Genomic DNA, 22,324 nt, shown 5'->3' with positions numbered 1-22,324 from the left:
CAGAATTATTGTCTCGAGATCAGGCCTCTCAGTTATTTAGCTTCATTTATGTGTGTGAGCTGTTATTCATTTTGTGCTTAGGATCCAGGTGGGGTCTGTGTGTGCCCCACTGGGGACTCCACTCATGGCACTTGTAGCCTGCCTGGTTTCTTCAGCTCTGTGCCCTCTGTGGAGCCAAGCTGTGTGGGTTGCTCCAGTCTGTACCATCACCCCTCAGACAGAGCTTTTTGCTTTAACCCCAAGGAATACAAAGCCAGACACTCAAGCCTTAAGCACATACACAAGCTATTTTTTTCTGTAAAAAAAACAGCAGCAGTTCAAATTTCCCCAAAAAGAATGATGTTCTTAATTACGTGTAATGTATCAATATAATCAAAATTAGTAATTTTGTTATGTTTTATACATTTTATTTATTTAACTGAGCTTTAAATTCCGTACTTAATATTCTCAGAGCAAAAACACATCTTTGGTGTCTGTACTGGCCAGGGAGTGACTCAGTTCCATTTGATGTAGTATCTCAGATGTGTGATGTCTGTTCTACATTTGGAAAATGAATGTGAATTTGTTTGGATTTGACATTAATGGTGCAGGTCACATTGCAGAAATCAATGCTCTGAAAAGTTAAGCATAAATGCTGAGAGTTGATAACAATAATTATATATCTAACTTTTCTTCAGCCACCTGAGCAAAAATAAACACACCATATTGTGTTATTGCTGTGTTATTGAATTCCCTACTTTTTATGCCTGTTCTCGCATTTAACTCCACTGGAGAGCATAAAGTCAGGTAATTTTGCCACCAATATTTTTCAGTATTATAGCTATAGAGGTGTATCCATAACTTGAAATTATCTGCAGAATGGTTCAAACCATGTTGGATTTTTGCTCTAGCTTATCTTTTTTGGGCAGGAAGAGAAGGGGATGTGCATGTGTGTGAGAGCAAAGGTAGTGCAGTAATGTGCAAGGACACTGTGATTGATGTGGTGTCTGCCTGGGAGCCGTCCCCAGGGACTTACTCCACCAGCCCCAACTCCTGAGTGTCCCCAAATATCCAAACGTGTCAACCAGCCCAGCAAGGCAGGGAGAAATGTGTGGGCTGAGGGGATGGAGGGGGCAGCTCTGAGGGTCTGACTCCCTTCTGTGCTTGAGCTGCACGTGCTTTTGTGTGACCTCGAGGATTTCACAATCCCCATGCTTCTCTTCTGCAGCTGTAACACAGGAATAATAACGCTTCCTCCCCTTTCTCTGCTTCCTACTCTGCTTTTGGCACACTGCTAATACAAGAGGGCTTGATCTCAGTTGGAATCTATCACTGCTACTGACATGTTAATAATACCAGTAGAAACGTTTCCTCTTTCCTTTGTACTGACAGAGCTCTGCACGGGGTAGCAGCTCCCAACACGTCAGCCCAGAGCGTATTCACTTTCAACCCCAAATCGGAGGCGTTTTCCGGACACAAGACAGAGAGGATGCAAGATTCAGGCTGACTTTTAGGATTTTAAACAGGGAGAAGTAGTCATAACATGCTTCAGTTTGATGGTCCTCCAGTTATTGCATAAACCTCTGAATTATCCTCAGCCTCTTGGCTGCTTGCACAGCATTAAACCTCGTGCAGTTGAGTCAGGGTTTCGATGATTTTCTGTCTAGAAGCTCCTCTGGTAGATGTCGGGTCCTGGAAAGGACAGGAGAGCTGGAGTGCGTTGCCTTGGCAACACGGATGTGATTGAGGGGATTTTGTGTCTTGAAGGAAAACCCCGAAGTTAGTGCCAGTTTCTCTAAAGACTGTGTGGAGTCAGGAACCCGGAGCTGCCTGGGGAGAGCTTCCTCTGGGACACAGGATCCTGCTCTCTCTGGCTCTGCTTGGGAGTCACATAGCGAGGAGTTGGTTTCCCGCAAAGGAAGCCTGAGAAAATCTAAAGATAAAATAAGGTTGCGGGAAGATTCTTCTAAAGATGGCTTGCAACTCATGTTTTTGGCCTGAGTTTGAAAATCTTCTTTCACATTCTTGCAGTCATACAAAAACATCTCCCTAGCTGCTCTAGTTCTTACATAATTGATAATTTATAAATCTCTAATGATTTAGAAGTTTTCTGAAAGTAGTCCAATAACAATAAATATGTTTGTTCAAGCAGATCAAAAAGTCAGGCCAATCATGTTAATCTGTTTAACCAGTGCTGATATTATCTCTTTTTTAGCAGAACTGAGGTTAAACCTCTGTAAATAGCTATAAAATACCTAAATGCTATTTTAGCAGAGGCTAAACCCAGAGACTCAAGATGCAATTTGGCTTTGATAGCTACTGCAAGCCTCAAATGTGGATACCTGAGGAGAGGCAACAAACTCGCACTCTGTCTGTGCTTTCCTTCTTGTGTACAGAATAGATGGATTCTGCAGCGTGCAAAACATGAAGTGCAGCAGCATAGCTCATGTACACACTGTTACTATTTATTATTGGTGAGGCTGAGGCATGCAAGCCAGCAAAGGAAATAGCTGGCACATCTTCATTAATTCCTTCTGGTTCTAAAGTAAGTAGCTTTCAGGAAATAATTCTCCAAGACCTTGGCTACACACACAGTGTATTTATTCAGAGTTGGCAGGGGCACCAGAAAACATATAGTTCATAGAGTCCTCATTTCTTTGGATCCCCAAGGTGTTTATCATAAACGATTTTTAGACAGATTAGAGCCACACACATGCACAGAACCATGCCTATGACAGTTGCTGTGTCTCCAAGCATTTTAGATTTAATCATAACCCCCGTCCACCCTTTGAATAAACTTCAGAAATTCCCCGATGGCATTAAGGGTTATTTTGAGAATGAGGAGACATCCACCTTAGCTTGGCAAGTGAATATTGGCTTCACAGGTTTTTTCCTCCAAGTTACTTGAATATAACTATTATACTTTCCTCTGAATTGTAACTATTTGGCTTGTGACCTCACAGATAATTTACTTGTTGCTTTGAGATCTAGCCATGACTAAACCCAGAAATTTAGATATATATCCAGACTTTTTTATCTGAAAAATAGACTGAAAATCTTGAATATCAGTCTCTCTCATGAGATGTCCTGATTTCATGCATTACAACAGGGCCAGAAACAACACAAGAACAGCTTTTCTCACAGTATTTCAGTAGTTCATTTCTGGCCATTGCCAAAAGCAGGATGTGAAGACATGCACGAACATTAAAGCAAACTCTTATTAGAATAGTTCAAGTTCCTTTTGTATTGTGGTAAAAATTTGTGTCAATTTTCATTCTATTCAGACTATTTCAACCCTTTCAGTACTTCAAAATTCTGTCAGTGTTTTTTCTTAATAAATCATTCTGCTTGCTTAAATGTGATTTGTGGGTTTTCATGCTTTTTTCTTTTTCTTTTTCTTTTTAAACACAGGCCAAGGATATGACAAGGTGCTCAGACCCAAATTGCACATTTGATTGTACACATAAATGTTGGCTATCCCACTGGCTATCCCATTGACTTTGCAAGGATTCCATTGGTGTAATATTAAGTCTGCAGTAAGTGCAGGATGGGACAGAAGGTGCCCTAGGATGCCCAAGGAAAGACTGCAAGTGCCATAGCAGGGATGTGTCCCAGGAATAAGGACAGATTCGGTTTCAGTCTTGCATAATTGTTTCCTTCAAAGCTGTCAGCAGACTCAGGTGCTGGTCACCTCACAGTCTTTCCACAAAGCAGTGAAATGGTATAAAGTTAACTGCTTCAGCTGCCAGGGTAAACACTGGGAGTAAGTGCAAGCACAAAGCAGAGCTGTAGCCTCCTCCTGTGGGCTCCTGCAGTGTGGGATGTGCTCTGGGCTGACAGCCGTGGCAGGGATGGGGCAGATCCTGGTGCTGTGCCTGCCCCATCCTGGCAGTGCCTGGGCAGTACTTGGAGCGCTGCCCTGAGGTGCTCCTGCCCTTTCAGAGGGATGGGCTCAACTTGCTCTGCCACATGGCAGGTTGTGCTCTCCTGGAGAGGGGTTCTCCCCCTGCTCTGGAGTCGTGGTGGCATCAGGTGAGGTTATAAATCTCTCTGCAGAGCAAGGTTTTCCAGGTGTCTGAGCATGGTGCTTCCCGGGCACAGAAGAGGTCAGCTAAGCCCTTTGGACTTCACCTTCTCCAGCAGGCATATCCCAGCCTGTTTCAATAGACCACTGCATCCCTTACTTGCCTGTATTTTCTCTTCACCAATTCAGTAAGGAAAGGATTGCAGGGATGTGGTGAGCAGCTTTTCCATGCAGCATTGCAGGGACAATGCTGCCACTGCTGAGGAGCTGAGCACCTTGCCCATGAATTAGTCTCTAACCAGAGGGAAAGTGAACAGAATTTTGGACTACTCAGGGCAGTAGTGAAAGCCCAGATCTCCTGAACTGATCTGTTCACTATCTGCAAACTTGGCTTCACCACATGCCACCAGGTGGTTGGCTGAAACACTTGGTGTCCTTAGGAGAGCTGTCACCCTGTCAGGTCCTGGCTGGAGAGGGTCAAGTCACTGCTATAATAGAGAGGATACTTCTAGTTTTTTTGCTGATACTCATCCCAAGGACAGCTGAGATGTTAGTGTCTTACTGCAGATGGGTGAATCGGAGCGTGAAAACACCTGCCTGGCAAGCCAAGAGCTGTCAGGCCATTTACAGAATATAGTACAGAATTTGCATCCCTGGGATTATGAATCCTAAAATCTCAAATCAAGAGGGCACTTCAGGAGCAGCCAAATCCTAGAAGAGGATTTTGCTGTTCACCTTTCTAGGGATAATAATAGGACAAAACCACCTGGCTACATAGTATTTGAATTGAAAATTTATTTCCTTCTCAAGATTTGTTTCTCCTTCTGTGACCTGTAGTATCTGCCTCCATGGGTTGGGATGCAGATATCTGGGAAGGAACAGGTGGCCTTCTACAGTGCACAAGTGACACACTACTGGTTTTATTGAAGAAGCCTTTGAGGAGGATGCCCACTGGGCCTCCTGTAGTTCAGAGAACTCAATTTTGAGATATTTTTCCATGCTGTCACAGTCACTGTAAAAGGCTGCAACTGGGATGCCTGGGCCCACTTGGAGCTCTGTCTCTCAAAAAAAAGGCACTTTGATTTGTGCCTGTGTTTGTGTGGGAGACTCTCCATGGATTGAGCCATAAAGTCCCAGTTAAGGTAATTCTGTCTGGCAGCAGCACTACATAGTTTGTAATTAACATTTACAAACCGTCCAAGGAATATGATTTCTTACACAAAAGAACCAGCTTTTCAAGGCTTTTACTCATGGAGCTGCTTCAAGCAGTCCTCATACCTCAGTCCTCCCTTGGATGGACTCTGCAGCCCTGGCCAGGCAGCTGATAATACAGAAATGCTCGAAATGCCTGGAAAGGACACAGTCATGTCAATTGTCTCCAATGAAGGTAGCAGTCACAAACACATGGGATTGCCAAAAGTCCCTGGCTAGTTCCAAGACGCTTTCGTTTGTTTGCATTGCTAATCTACCAGAGACTGAGACTGCTCGGAGAGATACCAAACCTTTTGTGAGCCTTCTTTCACCCTGCTTCTGTTGGGATCTGCCAGACAGCAGCCATCTGAGAAGGTTTTGGGAGACTGTACAGTTATCAGACTGAGACAGAAGGAAACAGTCTGAGCTGGAGGCAGGATAGCCTGTGCACAAATTCATTCTTCAAGTCCTTTTGCTTCTCAGCAGCTTGTCAGGGCTGTCAAACTCAAGGTCTCACTGCAGCGGGGTCTGGACAAGCTGGAGAAAAGCCCTGCTTAGATGCATCCCCATAAAATTCAGTTAATGTTGTAACAGACAGGGCATTTGGCTCACAGATCAAGAAGGGATCCCCACTAGAAAAAAAATTCTTTAAAACTTTCTGAAGCTCTCTTCTCATAGCAGAGAGCCATGTGCTTTTGTGTATTTATGGAAAAGGGAGCAGTATGAAGTAGTATAGGCCACATATCCCTTTTCCAAGTAGATGCAGCGTTGATTCATGTCTCTTGTCAGCCAGGATGATTTCCCAAAAGAGAGGCTGGCTTTGGATCCTGACAGCCTGGGTTGCTATTCCGTTGTGCAGGATCCTAAATCTGTGTTTATCAGGCTAAGAAAAAAATCATCTTTCCTTGCTTCTTGCTAAAGTCCTTCCTTAATAAAACCTCTCTTTCTTCCATACAGTGATGTGACTGACCAGCACCTCCTCTGCAGCTGAAGATGCAGCTGCTCTCACCTGGGCCCTGCAGCAAAGAGCCAGCTGAGAGGCAGAGAGCATGAGTGCAGTCGTGCAGCCCCACTGCTCCCAGGATTGGAGCACACTGGGTGTCTTCACATCAGATCAACAAGTGGGAATCACTGAAAGTGACTCCTCCATCCCTCCCCTCAGACTTTCCTTGGGCAGGAGTGATATCCTACAGTCCATGTCTGGAATTTTTATGCAGTTACTTATCACCCAGGGCTGCCCAGGGCAGTGCTCTTGCCACAGCAGGCTGGGTTTGCAGCACATCCTCAGCCAACAGGAGCTCTCCAGGGGGAGCGTGGAGCCTCCCTTTGGCTCTCACTCAGCTGTTTTCCATCATTTCATTTGCAGTTATTCAAGACATACCTACCCAAATCACACTTGCTACTGGCAGAGGCAAAACGTTACCTGTCTCAGCAAAGTGAGATTTCACCTATTTTTCCACAGACTTTCTTGAATGAAACCTTAAAGGGGTACCTGCAGGTGGCAGCCACATTTTGTAACTGAATTCCCTCCACATTCTAACAACTGTGTAAAATTGCTACTAGTTGATTACAGAAACACAATCCTGTTACTTCATTGGCCTGTTTAATTTAGCATTGTAAATCTCATGGATTTCTGACAATTACTAACTTTCTCATTGGATTAAATTCTTAGACAGTTTTATTGATTCATTCTGCTGGGTTTTCCAAGGTTTTCTTTGGCTGGGTCAGCTTTTCTAAACGCCACTTAGATTTGCTATGAAAATATATGCCTCTGCATCCAGTGCACACCCTGCCAGATGCACGGTGGAAGCCCTGAGCCCAGGCTGCCCATCAGCCCCCTGCCCAATGCTGCAGGGTGCTAACACCTCCATTGAGACTGCTGGTTCTGGGAAACCCCATGGAGAAGCCCTGTGCTGGATCTCATCCTCTCAGGACTTAAACTTGAGATCGCAAAAAGATGCTTCACATCCCTAAAACTGTTTGTGGAGTTCAGCATTTTGGCCAGTACTTAGTGAGACGCCAGCATCACAGTTGTGTTTTTGCCTAGTTGTGATGGTTGTTGATGATATGGAATAGCTGTTCCAAGGCCACAGGGGGCCTCTCTCATGTCTGCTCTCTCTGATGGAGGCTCTGAGTCTTGCAGTTTCTGAGGGTGCTGTGGGACAGCTGAGCCTGGATTTCTCATCTCCCACAGCAAGAATGTACATGGTAGAGTACACAGTATTTTCCTCTTAAAGCTGAAATATATTTCAGCTCTTTTGGGATGGTGGGTGTGGATGTGGCAGTCTTGTAGGACAGGAGACACATGACTCAAATGCAGTTCTAGCAAAAGTTGAAGTGGTTTCTATTACACATTCCTACAAAGTTCAGAACAGATAAAGCAGTAATTAGATATCAGTAATTGCCAGTGGAACTAAAGTCATAACACAGATCTCAGTAACTGCTGATGTAGAAATGTCCACAGCAGGGAGTCTACAACCATACTTGTAGAGCCCAAGACTGGTGAAAGGAGAGTGTACACACAATGGAAGTGTCTTAAAGATATGCAAAAATCTGAAAAGCAACTTGAGGGGACTGGAAAGAGTTCTGGTTTGGGTTGTTTTTTTTAATGCCGAGTTTGGAAATAATTTGGTCTCAGTTTCTTCAGACAAATCATTCCTTTCTTTTGTAGTGCATTTCTTTAATGCCAAGTTTGGAAATAATTAAACCTCACTTTCTTCAGACAAATCACTCTTCTTTGTTTTGTACCTCTTCACGCCACATCAGATCCAGCGCTTGGCAGTCACCTATATTCCTTAGTTGCTGTGCTGAAAAACATTCACCTAGTCATTACATTCTGGGAAGTATACCAAGGCTGGCCCACAGATGTCCGCTTTTCCAAATATTTTTCCTTTTACATGACACCCCACCACAGACAGTTGTGGAACGGGTTGGAAGGAGGCATCAATCTGACCATAACCTCTGTTTCTGGACATATTTTGCCCCTCATCTGCAAGTGTGTGTGGAATAGTTCTCTCCAAGAGTTGCTCTAGCTTCACTTTGAATATTTTCCTGCCTAACCTCATGCAGGGGTAAGGACTAGATAGTCTGCTTTCCAAATGGTGCTGTTAAAAAAAAGAGTCAGCCATAAATGAGTTCAATGAAAGTCTGCAGAGCAAGACTGGCAGCCATGGTCAGAGAGATTTTCCTGATACTGATCAAACACGGGACAAAAAGGGCAATCCTAGAGCCTCTGACTACTGCACCCGTGGTGACTGAATAGTTATCTAGGACAGCACGACTGGTTGTGAGAATGAAGCAATACCGATTTCTTTCTGAAGATTAGGAGCTGTTTTTCTTTTGGGCTGATCACCCCCTGGAAAGTGGGCAGAGAAGACCACTGGTTTAATACATGATGTTGTCCTCCAGTGGGTCTCAGCTCAGCCCTAATCAACCCCAGCCCCATAACCAAGGTTTACATAACTGCTGACCATCTACCACCAGCCTCCTTCTCCTCTTTCTTTTTGACTTTTTGAGTGTCTGTTTGTCCCAATATGTGTTCCCCCACCCTTCCGTCATTGGAAGGTTTAATGCTGAGTGAAAAACCACGAACAGCCTTTGAACGTGTTCTGCCAAGTCTCTTTACAGTACAATACTGGCAGGAGTAAAACTCTGGAGCCAGGCAAATATGCAAGCTTCACATTAAAGGAAGCAGAGCTGTACGGTTATTGCATCATTCTATGGCTTCCCAGACATTGTTGTTATGTTTTCATTAGAGCAACAGAACTGCACTTGGTGCTTTCTGCTGAGGAGCCAAGGAGGCCCCAAAAGGCTGTCAACTGGGGCAGAGAATGCGGCAACTGGAAAGATGAGTGGTTTACTGCACTAATTTTATAGTGCAGCCTTTACCAGTTAGTGGTAGAGGGAACCAGCAACATGATCTGTGTTCACTTTTTTAAAAAAAGACACATAGCCAAATACTTATAACTATTTGCTTGTTCAAGACAAGTTATTTGGAAGTTTAACTACTACTGAATCAACCAACATTTTTCAGCACTAAATCATTTCAACTCCATACCATATGTTTTTAATTTTATCAGCATCTGTATTTTTTTAATTACCATTTTTATTAAAGCCTCTCTCTTTTTTTTTTTTTTTTTTTTTTTTTTTTTTTTCCAGAAGCAGGACACAAATACCTAGCTATTTAATCTGGATATTAGAAGGTATGGTTAAAGGCTCAGCCATTGAAGGAAAACTCTGCTGCCAGATGCACTCACTGGAGCACAGGTGCTGAGCGTTGCTTTCTTGCCTTCCCCAAGCTCTTGAAGAAGCGGGGTGTGACACAGCATGGATGGACAAAAACTTAACCACCACTACCAGTTGCAAGGAACAATCTGGACCCCCAAAAGCTTCTCGGCCATTTCTCACCTAAGCAAGAATAGAACAGCTTTAAAGGAATTCAGGATCCTAGTGCAATGGGGAGTTGACTGAAAATTGCTGGTTTACGACCTCTTATTTCTTGGTTCAGCATTAGTATAATGCCATTCTTATGGTCCTTTTCCAATACACAGTCAACATAACAAGCATCAAAGTTTTGACTGGCCAAGTACTATCTTGTCACCATGTCAGGATTCTCAAATGATGGAAGAAAACATGTGAAATTAATGAAGATGATTTTGTGACACTGCAGAACTACAGAAGTGGCAGGATTAGGTCACATCAAATTGTATGCAAGCCAAAGTCAACACTTCCTTATGTGCATTGATGAGCCTTTCAGAAGAAAAATATTTGTGTTTAAAGTAGAATTGACTGCAGTTTAAAAGATCAAGCAACTGAAGGGTCCTGTGCTCTGTGTAAATCAGGATATAGACACATAACTTGCCAATGACAACAACTGGAAAAGAGAAAGGAACTTGCCAACTGAAAGGTGTCTGGCAGGTAACACAAAAACAACTCAAGAGGACAAATAAAAGCCATGGTAATGTTGTCCATGGAAATACTTCACAGAAAGTTGTATTACTGAACTGATAACTAAGCAAAGCATAAGTTACAATAAAAATTGCACTCAAGGAAAAGGTTCATGAAAATAGGTGACTTTTGGCTGCTTTCAGTGGCCAAAGCAGCAAGATACTCATCATTGAGGAACATCACTGTTTAAGCGAGGGAGAGAACAGTAACTATCAAAATTAATTCCTTTAGAAATGGTGCAATGTAACTTACCACTGCATTGTCTATGGCTGAAACTGGACAGTCCACAATTAGGTTGTATGAATTAAAGAATGGCCAAGATGCAGCACAGCCTCCTGTTGTTCTGGATCCTGAGCAGTATGTGGCAAAGCTTAAGTGGCTAAAGAAGAGGCAAACCACAATTTGCAGTTGGGGAGCAGTCAGCTTCTGACTCTGGAAATAAGCTCTGCAAACAGCCTGCATGGAAACTTGAATTCCACTGCTGAAGAAACACATTACATGTTTCCATCGCAGTCATCCTGCTGTCATGTATAAAACAAAGATTATTTTGGTGGAAATGTGTAAGGAACAACCATTTAATTTATTATGAGATGAAATTCTTAAACTAACATATCTAGTTCAGCCTCCTGGGATGATTCACATCTGACCCCCAGTGTAAGCTCACTCAACTCATTTTAGGAGACACGGAATGAAAGAGGTACCACGCTTTCACACAAAGTGATCAGTTAGCCTAAAGCATATTACTGAGTCAAACCCTGAGACAGCTCGGTGAGTCTCAAGCTCATTTACTTTCCAAAGGAAAGTTCTGGTGATGGAGCAGAATAACAAAGCCCCTAATATATCACAGATTCCTTGCACCCAGGCTGTGAAGTTTATATTTCTCTTACAACTTGGAGACAATATCGTGTGTCAGAGCACATGCACTTGTCATTAGCATGAACAGTAAAAGGAAATGAACATAAATCCCAGATTCAAATGTGTAGTTTGAACATCCTGGGACAATTAAATTATTGATAATGGTTATCTGTCACCAAGCAATAAATCATAAAGTCACAGAGTGGTAGAAGAAAAGCTATCTTGCTGCTGACAGATGTGTAGACTGAAAGATGTGGTGGGCCTATAAAGTTCCAGAAATAATTACATAAAGGTGAAAGATTTCTTCTCTTGCTTTTTTCTCATCAACTCTAGTATTTCCATACTCAGAACAACACTTCCTCATGACAACTTTTCTTACTTGGACTCCGTGTTTTTTGACATTTTAGTGTAATTGAGGAACAAAGCTGACAATGAGCAGCTGGTGAAGAGCAGGCCTGGTGTTATGACTGCCAGTTGGAGCATGGCGCTTTGCAGAGCTGGGAGCTGGCTCCTGAAAATGTAAAAGGTGATGGATACTCCCTGCTGATGGTAACATCAATGTAAATAAACTGGAAAAAAGGACATGTTACAAAACTGTGAAACTACAGGAATCACATAGAGAAAACATGGAGGGAGTAGACTGAGCAGATGACAGCAAATGAACAGGACAAAGCCTGACTGCCCCTTCTAAATCACATTTTTGCAACTAAAATAATTTGTACATCCAATTGCTCTTGAGCTATAAGTTATAAATAATACTGAGCCACATATGCAGTATAACCATATTTCCTAAGAGGCTACAGGTTTACACGGACAAGTAGCAGCTGGTGGAAAGAGCAAGGAGTGAAAGCATTTCCCTTCTAAGCATGGGAGCCAGGGAGTGGGAGCTGGCTGGTGCCTGGTAATACACAGTGGGAATGCTGGGCCTGGGCAGTGGCAGTGCCTTGGGTCGGTGCCAGGGCTTGAATAGGCTGGTGGGCACTGCCAGGAGGGTTAGAGGGCTGTGTGAGCAGCATGGGGGACCCAGCTTTGTGAGGATCCCTTTTCAGGGGGCTGCAGCACTCTGAAATTCAGCACAGATCTGTGGACAAAGTGGAAGCTTTTCAAATGTACACGCTGTACTGCACGGCTCACAGGGGCCAGGGATCACATTCATTTATTCGTTTTCCAATAACTAAATCTCTTTATATTAATTACATGGAATCCACCAGTTTTGGCCAAAAAAGATGTATTTTTCTAATACTAGTTCTTTGCCCATGTGGTGATCCGTATTGATTTCAACAATTCTTCTCCTTGTACAGAACTGTAAAAGTACAGGCATGGTAAAGGAAAAGAAAACAGCACAAGTAAGTTAGCTTAAGTCTGGGATTAACTGTCTGAGGTCTTAAAATAAAGGTTTCAGATTAACTACTTGGAGGCATAAGGGCTACCAGTGTGAGTGAGAATGGCAAAGTGAAGCCATTTCATTGTCAGAAACATGACATTTATTGCCCTGACACCTGTATCATAAAATTAAGCTTGCTTTAGAACTTACTCCATTTGAAATCCACGTTAAACAGTCAAGTGTGCCTTGAGAGGTCATGCTAAGGACAAAAGTTATTTTCAGGGAGTTTTTTTCCCTTCAACAGTTAGAAAAATAAGCTACCATTTTACGTGTTATTCATAAGTGAGACTGTGATAAACTATTTGTATCCACAGCTTCTCTCACAGAAAAGACAAAAATAAAATCAAGCCTCTTCTCTTTCAAATGAATTTGGCAATTAGCATTTATTTTAGAAGTATTTTTGGTTATAGCAATGAAGCATATGATACTACTACAGCTGTGACATCAGTATAATAATATAGACACGTTTATTCAAAATAACATGCCAGGCCTGTGGGGCAGAGCTTGAAAATACTTAAAATAGCAGTTACGTGGTCACTGGATGCTGATGGAGCTTGTGATGAACCCTGTGACTATGTTGGTGTTTGCACTGATCAAAAAATACTACTTGGACTGACATTTTGATTTCCATGCTGTCAGCATCTGTCCATAGCTGGCTTCCTTTAAAACAGCATCTACACCTTTCCTAAGGGCCCAGTGTAATTCTCCTTTTTCAGAAATGCACAAGTCTTCCAAAATGAAATTTTAAATGAGCCTTCATGTCTGCTTCATAGAAAACACAAATAAAAAGGTGGATTGGGCATTATGTCTTCCTCAGAAGCTTCTGTCAGCAAGAAAGTTAGTTGCCTTGAGAAGTCATGCTAGTTGGAGGAAAAGAATGAAATTACAAAATGCTTCTAAACCAAGAAAATTGTTAATTATTAAGGGAAGTACAAACATAATTCAGAACTGAGTCTTTGACAAATTCAAATAATTTAAATATTTGCTTTTTTTCATTTTTGTCAGCAGTCTGTGCTTGTAATTAAGACATTACTGCTCTCAAAGAAATGCCCTAGCATTATTTGTTCAGTATGGTATGTACAGTGGGTCTATAATTTATAATAATAATAATAATTTCTATGCATTATGGAAAGCAAGTGTAATTTTGAACATAATTTTATACAGAAAAAAAGTAACATCAATACAATGTTCAGTTTAAAAATTAAAAACCACAAAAAGATAATGTGCAAATATAAATCTAATATCCAACTCAATTTAGAGCTGAGTTAAACGTGTTAATTAAAACACATTTCACCAGCTACTTACAAAATTAAGCACTATTTTGTTTGATGTTGGTAGAAATGGGAAATTTGGAGTGATGTCTATTGCTACAGCTGTTTGCAGTCTTTATATAATGCCAGATGTGAGATTCATGTATCTGCATTTTCTGCTCTCCAGTGACTCACAAGTGATCAAACATGCAAAAGTATAATGACAGGATGACTGGACAAGATTATAATGCAGGGAATTGTTCAAGACATTTATAAATTGCTGCATAAACACACACACACGAAGAAACAAAATTTATTGTAATGTCACAGATAAGCAAAACCATGTATATCTACAATGAATTAAAATAAAAACATATAAATTGTAGAAAATGTCTTTAACATATCTTAACTGATGGTCTTTAGATGGATGCTATTCTAAAAGACACACAAAATTAGGTATGAGTGTTTTATCAAACCAGTAATGTAAAATTAAACGTAAGTTTCCACAGATTTGTTTTTATTAAATTATCTTCAGATAGATGAGCTCTGCTATGAAATACAGACACTAGAAGGAGTAATTGTATATTTAAATGTAGCTGAATTGCTAAACAAGTGTGTTGGTAAAAGCTGCTGAAGCATCAGCCATATTTTGCTTTTTCTGTTGCCAGAGCCAATCTGCGAATGTTTGCTATGCAACCAGCTGCTGCCTCCTGCAGAGCGTCATCTGTAGAGCCTACCATGGCCAGTAGGAGCTAGCAAAAACACAGAGGAGAAAAAAAAAAATCAGTGTGCTTCTGTGTCAATAACATTCAAATCATATCTAGAACAACTGTGTGAATTAACCCACATATCTGATAAATAAAATACTTACAATCACATTAACAACCCCGCATGTATCTACTATGTGTATACTTTTGTATGCATATATCTATTAACATCCACATAAAAGTGAGATGCATTATATTTTATCATATTTTTACCTGAATTGATATTTTCATGTCTTATTTTCTAGTTATTGCACTATGTCTGTCTATTGATTGTGACTTGCATTTTTGTTATTGTGAGGAGAAACTGCACATGCTTTATGTGAGTCAAGTGAGTCGTAATTTTCCCTCCAATGTTACCAGTATAATTGTACATGCTCAATATTTTTGATAAACAAAGCCATGCTTTTTTTTTTGTTTTTGGTCTTTATAATGAAAAACTGTATTCATGTGATGGAGCCTTGTGTCCCATTGACTGCAGTAGGTTTCTTTAATGTCACAGCAAACTACTCATGTTAAGTAGCTTGAGAGATATAGATGTGGGCATATCAGTCTTAAATTTTTACACGTAAAAGTGAAAAACAAAAGCTCAAGAAAGGCATAAACTTTTTGGAGTTGATTCAGCTTTTCAGTCATGTGTAGTAGATCCTTTACTCTGGAAGTCATTCAAATTTTTCAGTGGAAATTCCCTGGGAGTAAGGTACTGTTCAACATGAGTAGGACACAAGACAGGCCTTGGTGATAAAACATTTTTACATATCAGAAAACCATTAATAATGGGTTTGGATCTCACTTCAGTGTGTTGCAAGTCAGTGATGCAACTGCAAATGCAATAAAGCTGGAAAGGAGAAGACTCTTGCTTAGCTTAAATCAGCTCCACACAACCCCCAGATTTCTGAAAATTTGCCAGGCTTAATGTGCGTTCAGGTATTTTGAAGCTCAGACAGCTCTAATTAAAACCTGTATTTTCAGTCTGCAATACTTAGGAATCTGTATTCACCCAAACAATGTTGAGTTAAACCACAGAGAAATCTGTTATCACTCAACTCTGGTGCATATTTTTCATACAGCTAAAATATTACACAAAATTATGAACTGCTAAATATAAAAGCATAAATTGAATGCAGACATCAAATTCATATGCTACCTTTTCCTAACCTTCCAGCAGTCGTGAGGCATGGGCCACAGCTGCACACATATGGCATTTACTTGGAGAGATCAAAGCATTTTGTACTTGAGGAAGTATTTGTGTTAGCCAAATGTACAAAACAAGCATCTTTCCAGTCACCTTTCACCCTTTGACCCCTATATGCAACATGGAAGACTGCCTGTAATAGGCTTGAATTATGTCAGAAACAGTATTATGTCAATTAAGCATTAATTATAATTTTTTCTAGCAATCCCTCTGAAAATTTCCATTACTGTAATCAGGTGTCTAGGTCCAAGTAGCTAGGTAGAACTCTTAAAATATGAACCCTTCTGAAAGTAAAGGCCAGAGTTAAAATGACATGAGAAGAAATGATATGAGAAAGGTTTATGTTTCTATACTTTATTTGTGTGCAAAACCTGGGCCAGGGTCCGCTACCAGAGAAGTCAGTGGAAAGTTCACCACTGACTTTAAATGGTCGTAAGACCAAGGAGACAACAGGTCTACCTGTAATGGTAAAACAGCTCTACAAAGCACAAAGACCAGAATGCAAGCTTCTCAAATGCTTAACTTCTATTTTTTTCTTCAGAAATACTGCTGGATGTAGATATTTTTTCTTTGCCATTTGTCAAGAGATGATCTCTCATCAGCTTAAAATTACCAAGTGATTCTTCGGGTGCCTCACAACTTTCTTGTGCAACTTACAGAAGAAACCTGCTATAGATCCTTCATATCCCTGACTCAAACCCAAAAATACATAGGCACATGCCATTCATATGGTGGTTTTAGGAAAGCTCTAGTTTTAAATTTGGGGGCAAGAAAACCATATGCCTTATGTGACTATTCATTGCATCTTCACAAGATCTAATGCAAGGCTTTTTCCGTGCAGTGAGTGTGGAACTCTACCATCCATAATAATTTCAGATAAGACTTGTATCCATGTACAAAAGCAGATGTTCATCAAAAATAATGTTTTGGAGATACATTATCTAGTTGGAACATAGGAAAAAACAAAAATTGACCTTTGTCTTTATTATGACTACGTGTTAGGTAGCGTTCATTTCAAGGTTAATTATCTTATTTTAGCTATCGCTTCTTTCTAGGCTCAAAAGACACGGAAGAATGGGTGTTTTTCTGTCATTTTCCACAGACAATTCAATATTAAGCCATAACAATAGCTATAGGGGGCAGTCCGTGCTCTTTACTGCAGGTGCATTTTGGAAAATCAGGGTGAGGCATCAAAGAACAGAATCCTGCATGAAACTGGTACAAAGAACCCAAATAGATGCCTAGAGAACAAGTGGTACATATGCAACCAATGCAAACACCAATTTTTACAAAGGTATCAAATACTGATTTTTTCTTTCTGTGTTCAGGAGATCACAGACCAGTGTCTCTAATTTGCTGCTCTTCTAAATCACTTGCCAGTGGTAACATCTGCAAGAACTGCCACGTCATACAAAATCCAGTGCTACACTGTGTCTCAGGATTTTAACAGTGAGACTTCAAAGGACTATTCTTGGAAACACTGCCCAATACAGTAGCTTCCTCTAAGGACTGTGGATATACAGCAACATTTGTCAGTTAACCTACTCCTTTTGTACTAACAAAAAGATAGCTGAAGAGAAGATTATCAAAAATGCAAAATATTTCAACAGAAGCAGGTAATTCTGTATTTAGGAATCCAACTTTGAAGATTTTTATATAAATCCTGCCTTTAATGAAATAAAAATTTATTCTTTTTTTAATCAACCAAGACATTTATAATTCTTTCACCTCCTGATGATCACTCCTTGACCCTTTCATGAGTTCAGTTCCATTTACTGGCAATCTGGGTCATTCAGTTCAGGTATGGAAATGCATTCATAGATAGTATATACAAACTACCCCCACATATTTGGTATAGTTGACAAGTCCAAGAAAGCGTTTTCCTTTTTCTTTTATTCCAATGTACTAGTGCAATATGACATGCCATTTTTCTTGATATAATACCCTTGAACTTCATGTATCCCTTCCCTTTACTGTTCAGGTATTGTTTTCTGACACATGTAAATGTTAACAGATGTGAGAAGCAGTAAAAAAAAGCATGTGGTATAAATGCTTCTTTCTGGCACATAAAAGGCACTTTCCATAGACAGAGAAAGCATTTGCAGCACCATGTAGCCTTCATTTTCTGTTGGCAGGTATCTATATTCTAAGGCTAGAGTCCAATATTTTTGCACAGTTTGCACATCATACCAGTAAATAAGCACAAATACAAGCTGTTTGGAGAATGTACAGGGCATATGCAGCATTTCTGGATTCCAAAAGCAATGCACAGCCAAATCATTTAAATATTCGGAACAATTAAGATCTTGCTATTACTACCCCAGAATAGTGATACTGTCTTATGACAACACAATCACAGAATAATTCAGAACGGAGAGGCTCTCAGGAGGTCTCTAGCCTAGTGTCATGCTCAAAGCAGAGTCAGATACAAGGTTTGCCCAGACTTAAGTCTGATCTTGAAAAACTTCAAGAATAGAGATGGCACATCTTTGGCAACCTACTGCAATGTTTGATGGTGGACAAAAAGGTTTTCCCTGTGCTCAGTTATTCTTGATTTAGTTTATGCTCATTGTTTCTCATCCTCTTGCCATGCATTGCTGTAAAAAGCCAAGCTCCAACTTTTTGAGGACTGAACTCCCTGTCAGAACTGCAAGGCTGCTATTGAGTCCACTTAAAGCTCTCTCTTCTCCAGGCTGAAAAAGCCCACTTTCTTTAGTTTCTTCTCACAGAGCAGTGCTTCAGGTTCTGACTATCCCGGTGGTCCTCTGCTGAACCTATTATGGTTTATCCGTATCTTCCCTACATCAAAGGCCAAAGATGGGTGCAGAATTCTCGGCATGATCTCATGAGTACTAAAGGGAACAATCACTTCCCTCAACCTACTGGCTGTGCTCCTTCTGTAAGTCTAGAGTTGTGACTTCTTTGCTGTCAGGACACATTGCTGGCTAATGTTCTGCTTGTTGTCTACAAAACCTCCATACCATTTTCAGTAAAACTGCTCCTCAGCATGTTGGTCTCTAGCCTGTATTACTGCAAACAGTCTAGATGTCTTTCTAGAATTTTTCACTTCTACAAAAGAAGTAGTCCAAGAAGATTTAAAAGCAGAAAAAGCAGAGGTAAGTATTGCGCCAACAAACCCTAAATCTGAAAAAATCTCAGATGGTCTCCATGTACTGGTTACAATAACTTAGAATTACTCACTTTCCTTCAGCCACAGTCACTGCAGCTTCCAGACTCGGAGGAGGGAAGCAGGAAGCATAGGGTGTCATGTTTTCAGGAAGTATAGAGGTTTGCATGGAATAATCTTTAAATAAAAGGTTAGTCATGTGATGTATCCACAACAAGATTTTTAAAACAATGGAAAGTGTAGAACAAGGCTGTTGGGAAGAGGCTCCCCTGCTCACATGTAACAGATAAAAGATCAGCCTATTCAGTACCCCAGAGTCCTGTGAACATGAAGGAAAATGATTAATAAAGAATAACTATATAAAAAAATACTCAATGCCCTTTTTGTCCTGGCTTCTTTAGGTTCTCTGCCCTGTAAAACAAATCTTATTTAAATTTTTCTAATCAGAAGGAAATATGGACAAACTCCTTCAACAAGATTCATATCTACACTGGGAAGCTAGTCAGAGTTCACATAGAGCTTAAAATTCCTGGAACTAAAGACACAGCCTTCAGTACAACATCTTGTAGATTGACATAGCATTTCCAGTTGGTGGTAGGACTTTTTTCTTTTTTTTTTAAATTTAGATTTAGTATCTGGCTTCTTTTACATGCAACATTTCCTGAAGGATGCTAAATTTCTAGCACTGTGATTTTCTAATTGCGTAACACTTCTTTTTCAAAAAAAGACATTTTCACATGTTTTTTATAAATCTAACCTTAAAAAAAAAACCAAAAAAACTTTAAATAAAAGCATATGGCAGAAGCTTATCCAAGAAAGTATCAGTCTAGATCCAGCCAGCATTTTCTAACTTTCAACACCATAGTGCACACTGGAAAATATTAAAGCACCTAGTTTGAGTGTTACGTTACACATATTCTGATGAAAATACTTCTCATAAAATTAAATTATAAATAATAAAACATACTTCACAATCAAAGCTTAATGAAGGTTAAGCTAAGTTGCTCTTTCTAAACTAAAATTCAGGCCAATTTCCTGATTTTCCTTTTCACCTGAACAAAAAGATGACAACATGTGCCATACCCAGACTCTTTAAGAAGAAGATGGTCATGTAAGTTCTGAGATGTTTTATTTGTTTGTTTTGCTTTTCTCAGGTGGCACAAAGGAAACAGATTTAAAGTCCCATGCACCTGGGAACACTGAGCTAGCAGCTGTACAAAATCCAGAAGAAATTCCAAGTGAAGGCAAAAAATGGGCAGGGGTGACACTCACTGTGCTGATTCCCCCTTGCACAGGATCTCTCCTCCCTGGGACTAAAGTCAGAGCAACTCCTGGTGCAGCCTACTTCCCTCACTGTGAACATAAAGAGGTGAAACTGAAGCTCTCTGACTAGGGTGGGAGAAATTCTGGAAAGATTACACCTGGCTTATTTTCCTTTCTTGTCCTATTTCTGTCTTTTCTCTCTTCCATGAAAAACATCTCCATTCTGGCAGTCATGGGAAAAGGGCAACTTCTTGGAATCACTCAAGTATGGCTGTGGGATATCAGAAGGTCCAAAGGATGCAGCTCGTGCTAAGGTACACCTGAACAGGGTGGTAGGCAGCAGGCTGGCCAGGAACTGTCTCTCTCATCTTTCCAACCTTCCCTCAGAAAGGGTAGAGGAGCTGGAAAACCTGTGCTCTTGCTGCAAAGAGGTGCAGGACTTCAAGTTAGGATGAGAACAAACTTGCCTGCAGTTTTTTGTGCACTTAAACCATCTCACCTATCTCAGGACTTAAGACAGGTGATTTGTCCTTGGCAAGTAATTTTTCTTATGTGACCACCTGGGACAAAATGACTATTGGCAAGATGAATCCCACAAAATGCCAGGAAATGGGGGGAAAAGAAGAACAGAGCTTGATAGTCTCAGTGAAGTATTCTGAACATATGATTACTGGTACTTTACCATGAGATGTTTATTATTTTGTTAGAATAAAAGTTTCAGTGAGCTACAACTGATTTTACACCATGATAGATTTGAAGTTTAAAATCCTTCTGGTGCAACTTCATTTTTCCATTTTTCCCACCTGCTGTCTGTCAATTCTTGTCTATTTTGTTTAGTCCCTTCCTTTGTTACAACTAAACTGAAAGGTATCTGGGACAAGGACCATATTCCTTCAACATCTGAATGAGAACAACACTCCTGAAAAGAAGGAGTCTTGAATGTCTTGACCACACAATAATAACATACAAAATAAGAATATATTTGTCATACTCCAGTAAGGTTAAATGTTGCATTGCTTTACTTTGGAGACATACATACAACCTATATGCCTAAAGGGAATTATGGTACACACACACATACTTGCAAATGTTTATATAGCTACAAAATATGAATAGATTCTACAGCTCTCTCTTCACCTCATCTGTTTTACTGTCTTTTTCTTATATAGTTATTTAGAGAAGGATGCCCTCCTTCTCTCCAAAGACACAATAAAAGGGCAGAGACCTGTGAATATCAGTGACAAGGAGAAAATCAACATAATGTCAAATGGTGAAATGTAGAATAGTTTAAAAGCTGCAAATTTGCAGACTACTTTAAAATATTCTAAGTTTAAAGGTTTTCCCATCTCAATTTTTTCCATCTCAATTTGCTGCTTATAGGATTTCAGAGGAATACTGACAACTATTTCAGGTGTAAATCTAACTACCAATAAAAATATCATGCAAAGGTGAAGCAGTTAAATAAAACTAGCAATCAAAATAATTTCTAATCTTTGTTTAAAAGCTACGATTATATGGAACTAATTGGAGACGTTAAAGGAAGACAGCTTGAATCTATATTCAGCTGTAAGATGTTTGGTATAATATTAAGAAAGAATTCAATCATCATGAACATTCCAATGTACAGAAATTCTTACGGGATATGAAATTCATCCCATAAAAAACAATAGGCAGATCTGATAATCCAAAAGTGATGAAGCCCATGGTCTCACAGCATATTTTTATTTGAAACACTTTCTGTATTTTATTTTTATTTCATTGTAGTTTTCAAAAGAAGGTTAACATAAAAAGGGCTTTTGGTGTCATAGAGAGAATAAAGAACTTTTTTATAATTTCAATGGAGCGACATTTCAAAATTTTATTTTTCATTTCAATGGAAATTAATTTTATTAATATTAAATTATAAGACTGCTTACTTATTATATGGAATGGACATTCAAAACTGTAAAATTATGTCATGGATGTCCCTTTCCTTTCACAATTTACTTTGGCTCAGTAATATGTTGGGGACTATCCTTCCTTTATATCATTGCAAGCCTGATGAACTTTCTTTTTTTGTATTTCCTGCTCCTTTTCCATACTTACCTGCTTTTGTGCTCTTTGCTTTCTTTTTCATTTTGCAGAAGCACAACTTTTACCTTTCCTTTCCTTCTCAAACATTATTGAGGAAGTAGTATAGGAAATAAAGAAAGAATTGCTGATTCAGTTTTGTTTCAATTTTTTTAACATTACTATGTATACAAATGCTATAATTTTGTCTATTTCTAGCAATCATATGAAGATTATATGAAAGTTAATCAGGAACAGTTGCAAATAAACTATCAGCAGCAAGTCAGAGGCAAAAA

The 22,324-nt window shown here is 39.9% G+C and overlaps 1 protein-coding gene across 1 annotated transcript in view; it reads right to left on the bottom strand.

The window, feature by feature from the left end:
- Nucleotides 1-13,927: 13,927 nt before the first annotated feature.
- ARMC4 (armadillo repeat containing 4) overlaps nt 13,928-22,324 on the bottom strand; it is a 71,757-nt gene continuing 63,360 nt past the window's right edge. Inside the window, exon 19 of the mRNA XM_033511366.1 lies at nt 13,928-14,382. Coding sequence (XP_033367257.1) covers nt 14,269-14,382 — 114 coding nt within the window. The 3' untranslated portion in view covers nt 13,928-14,268. The remainder of the gene's footprint in view (nt 14,383-22,324) is intronic.

The sequence above is a fragment of the Parus major genome, chromosome 2 (genome assembly GCF_001522545.3).
Source record: "Parus major isolate Abel chromosome 2, Parus_major1.1, whole genome shotgun sequence".
NCBI classification, from domain to species: domain Eukaryota; kingdom Metazoa; phylum Chordata; class Aves; order Passeriformes; family Paridae; genus Parus; species Parus major.
This window is presented reverse-complemented; position numbering and strand designations above follow the sequence as displayed.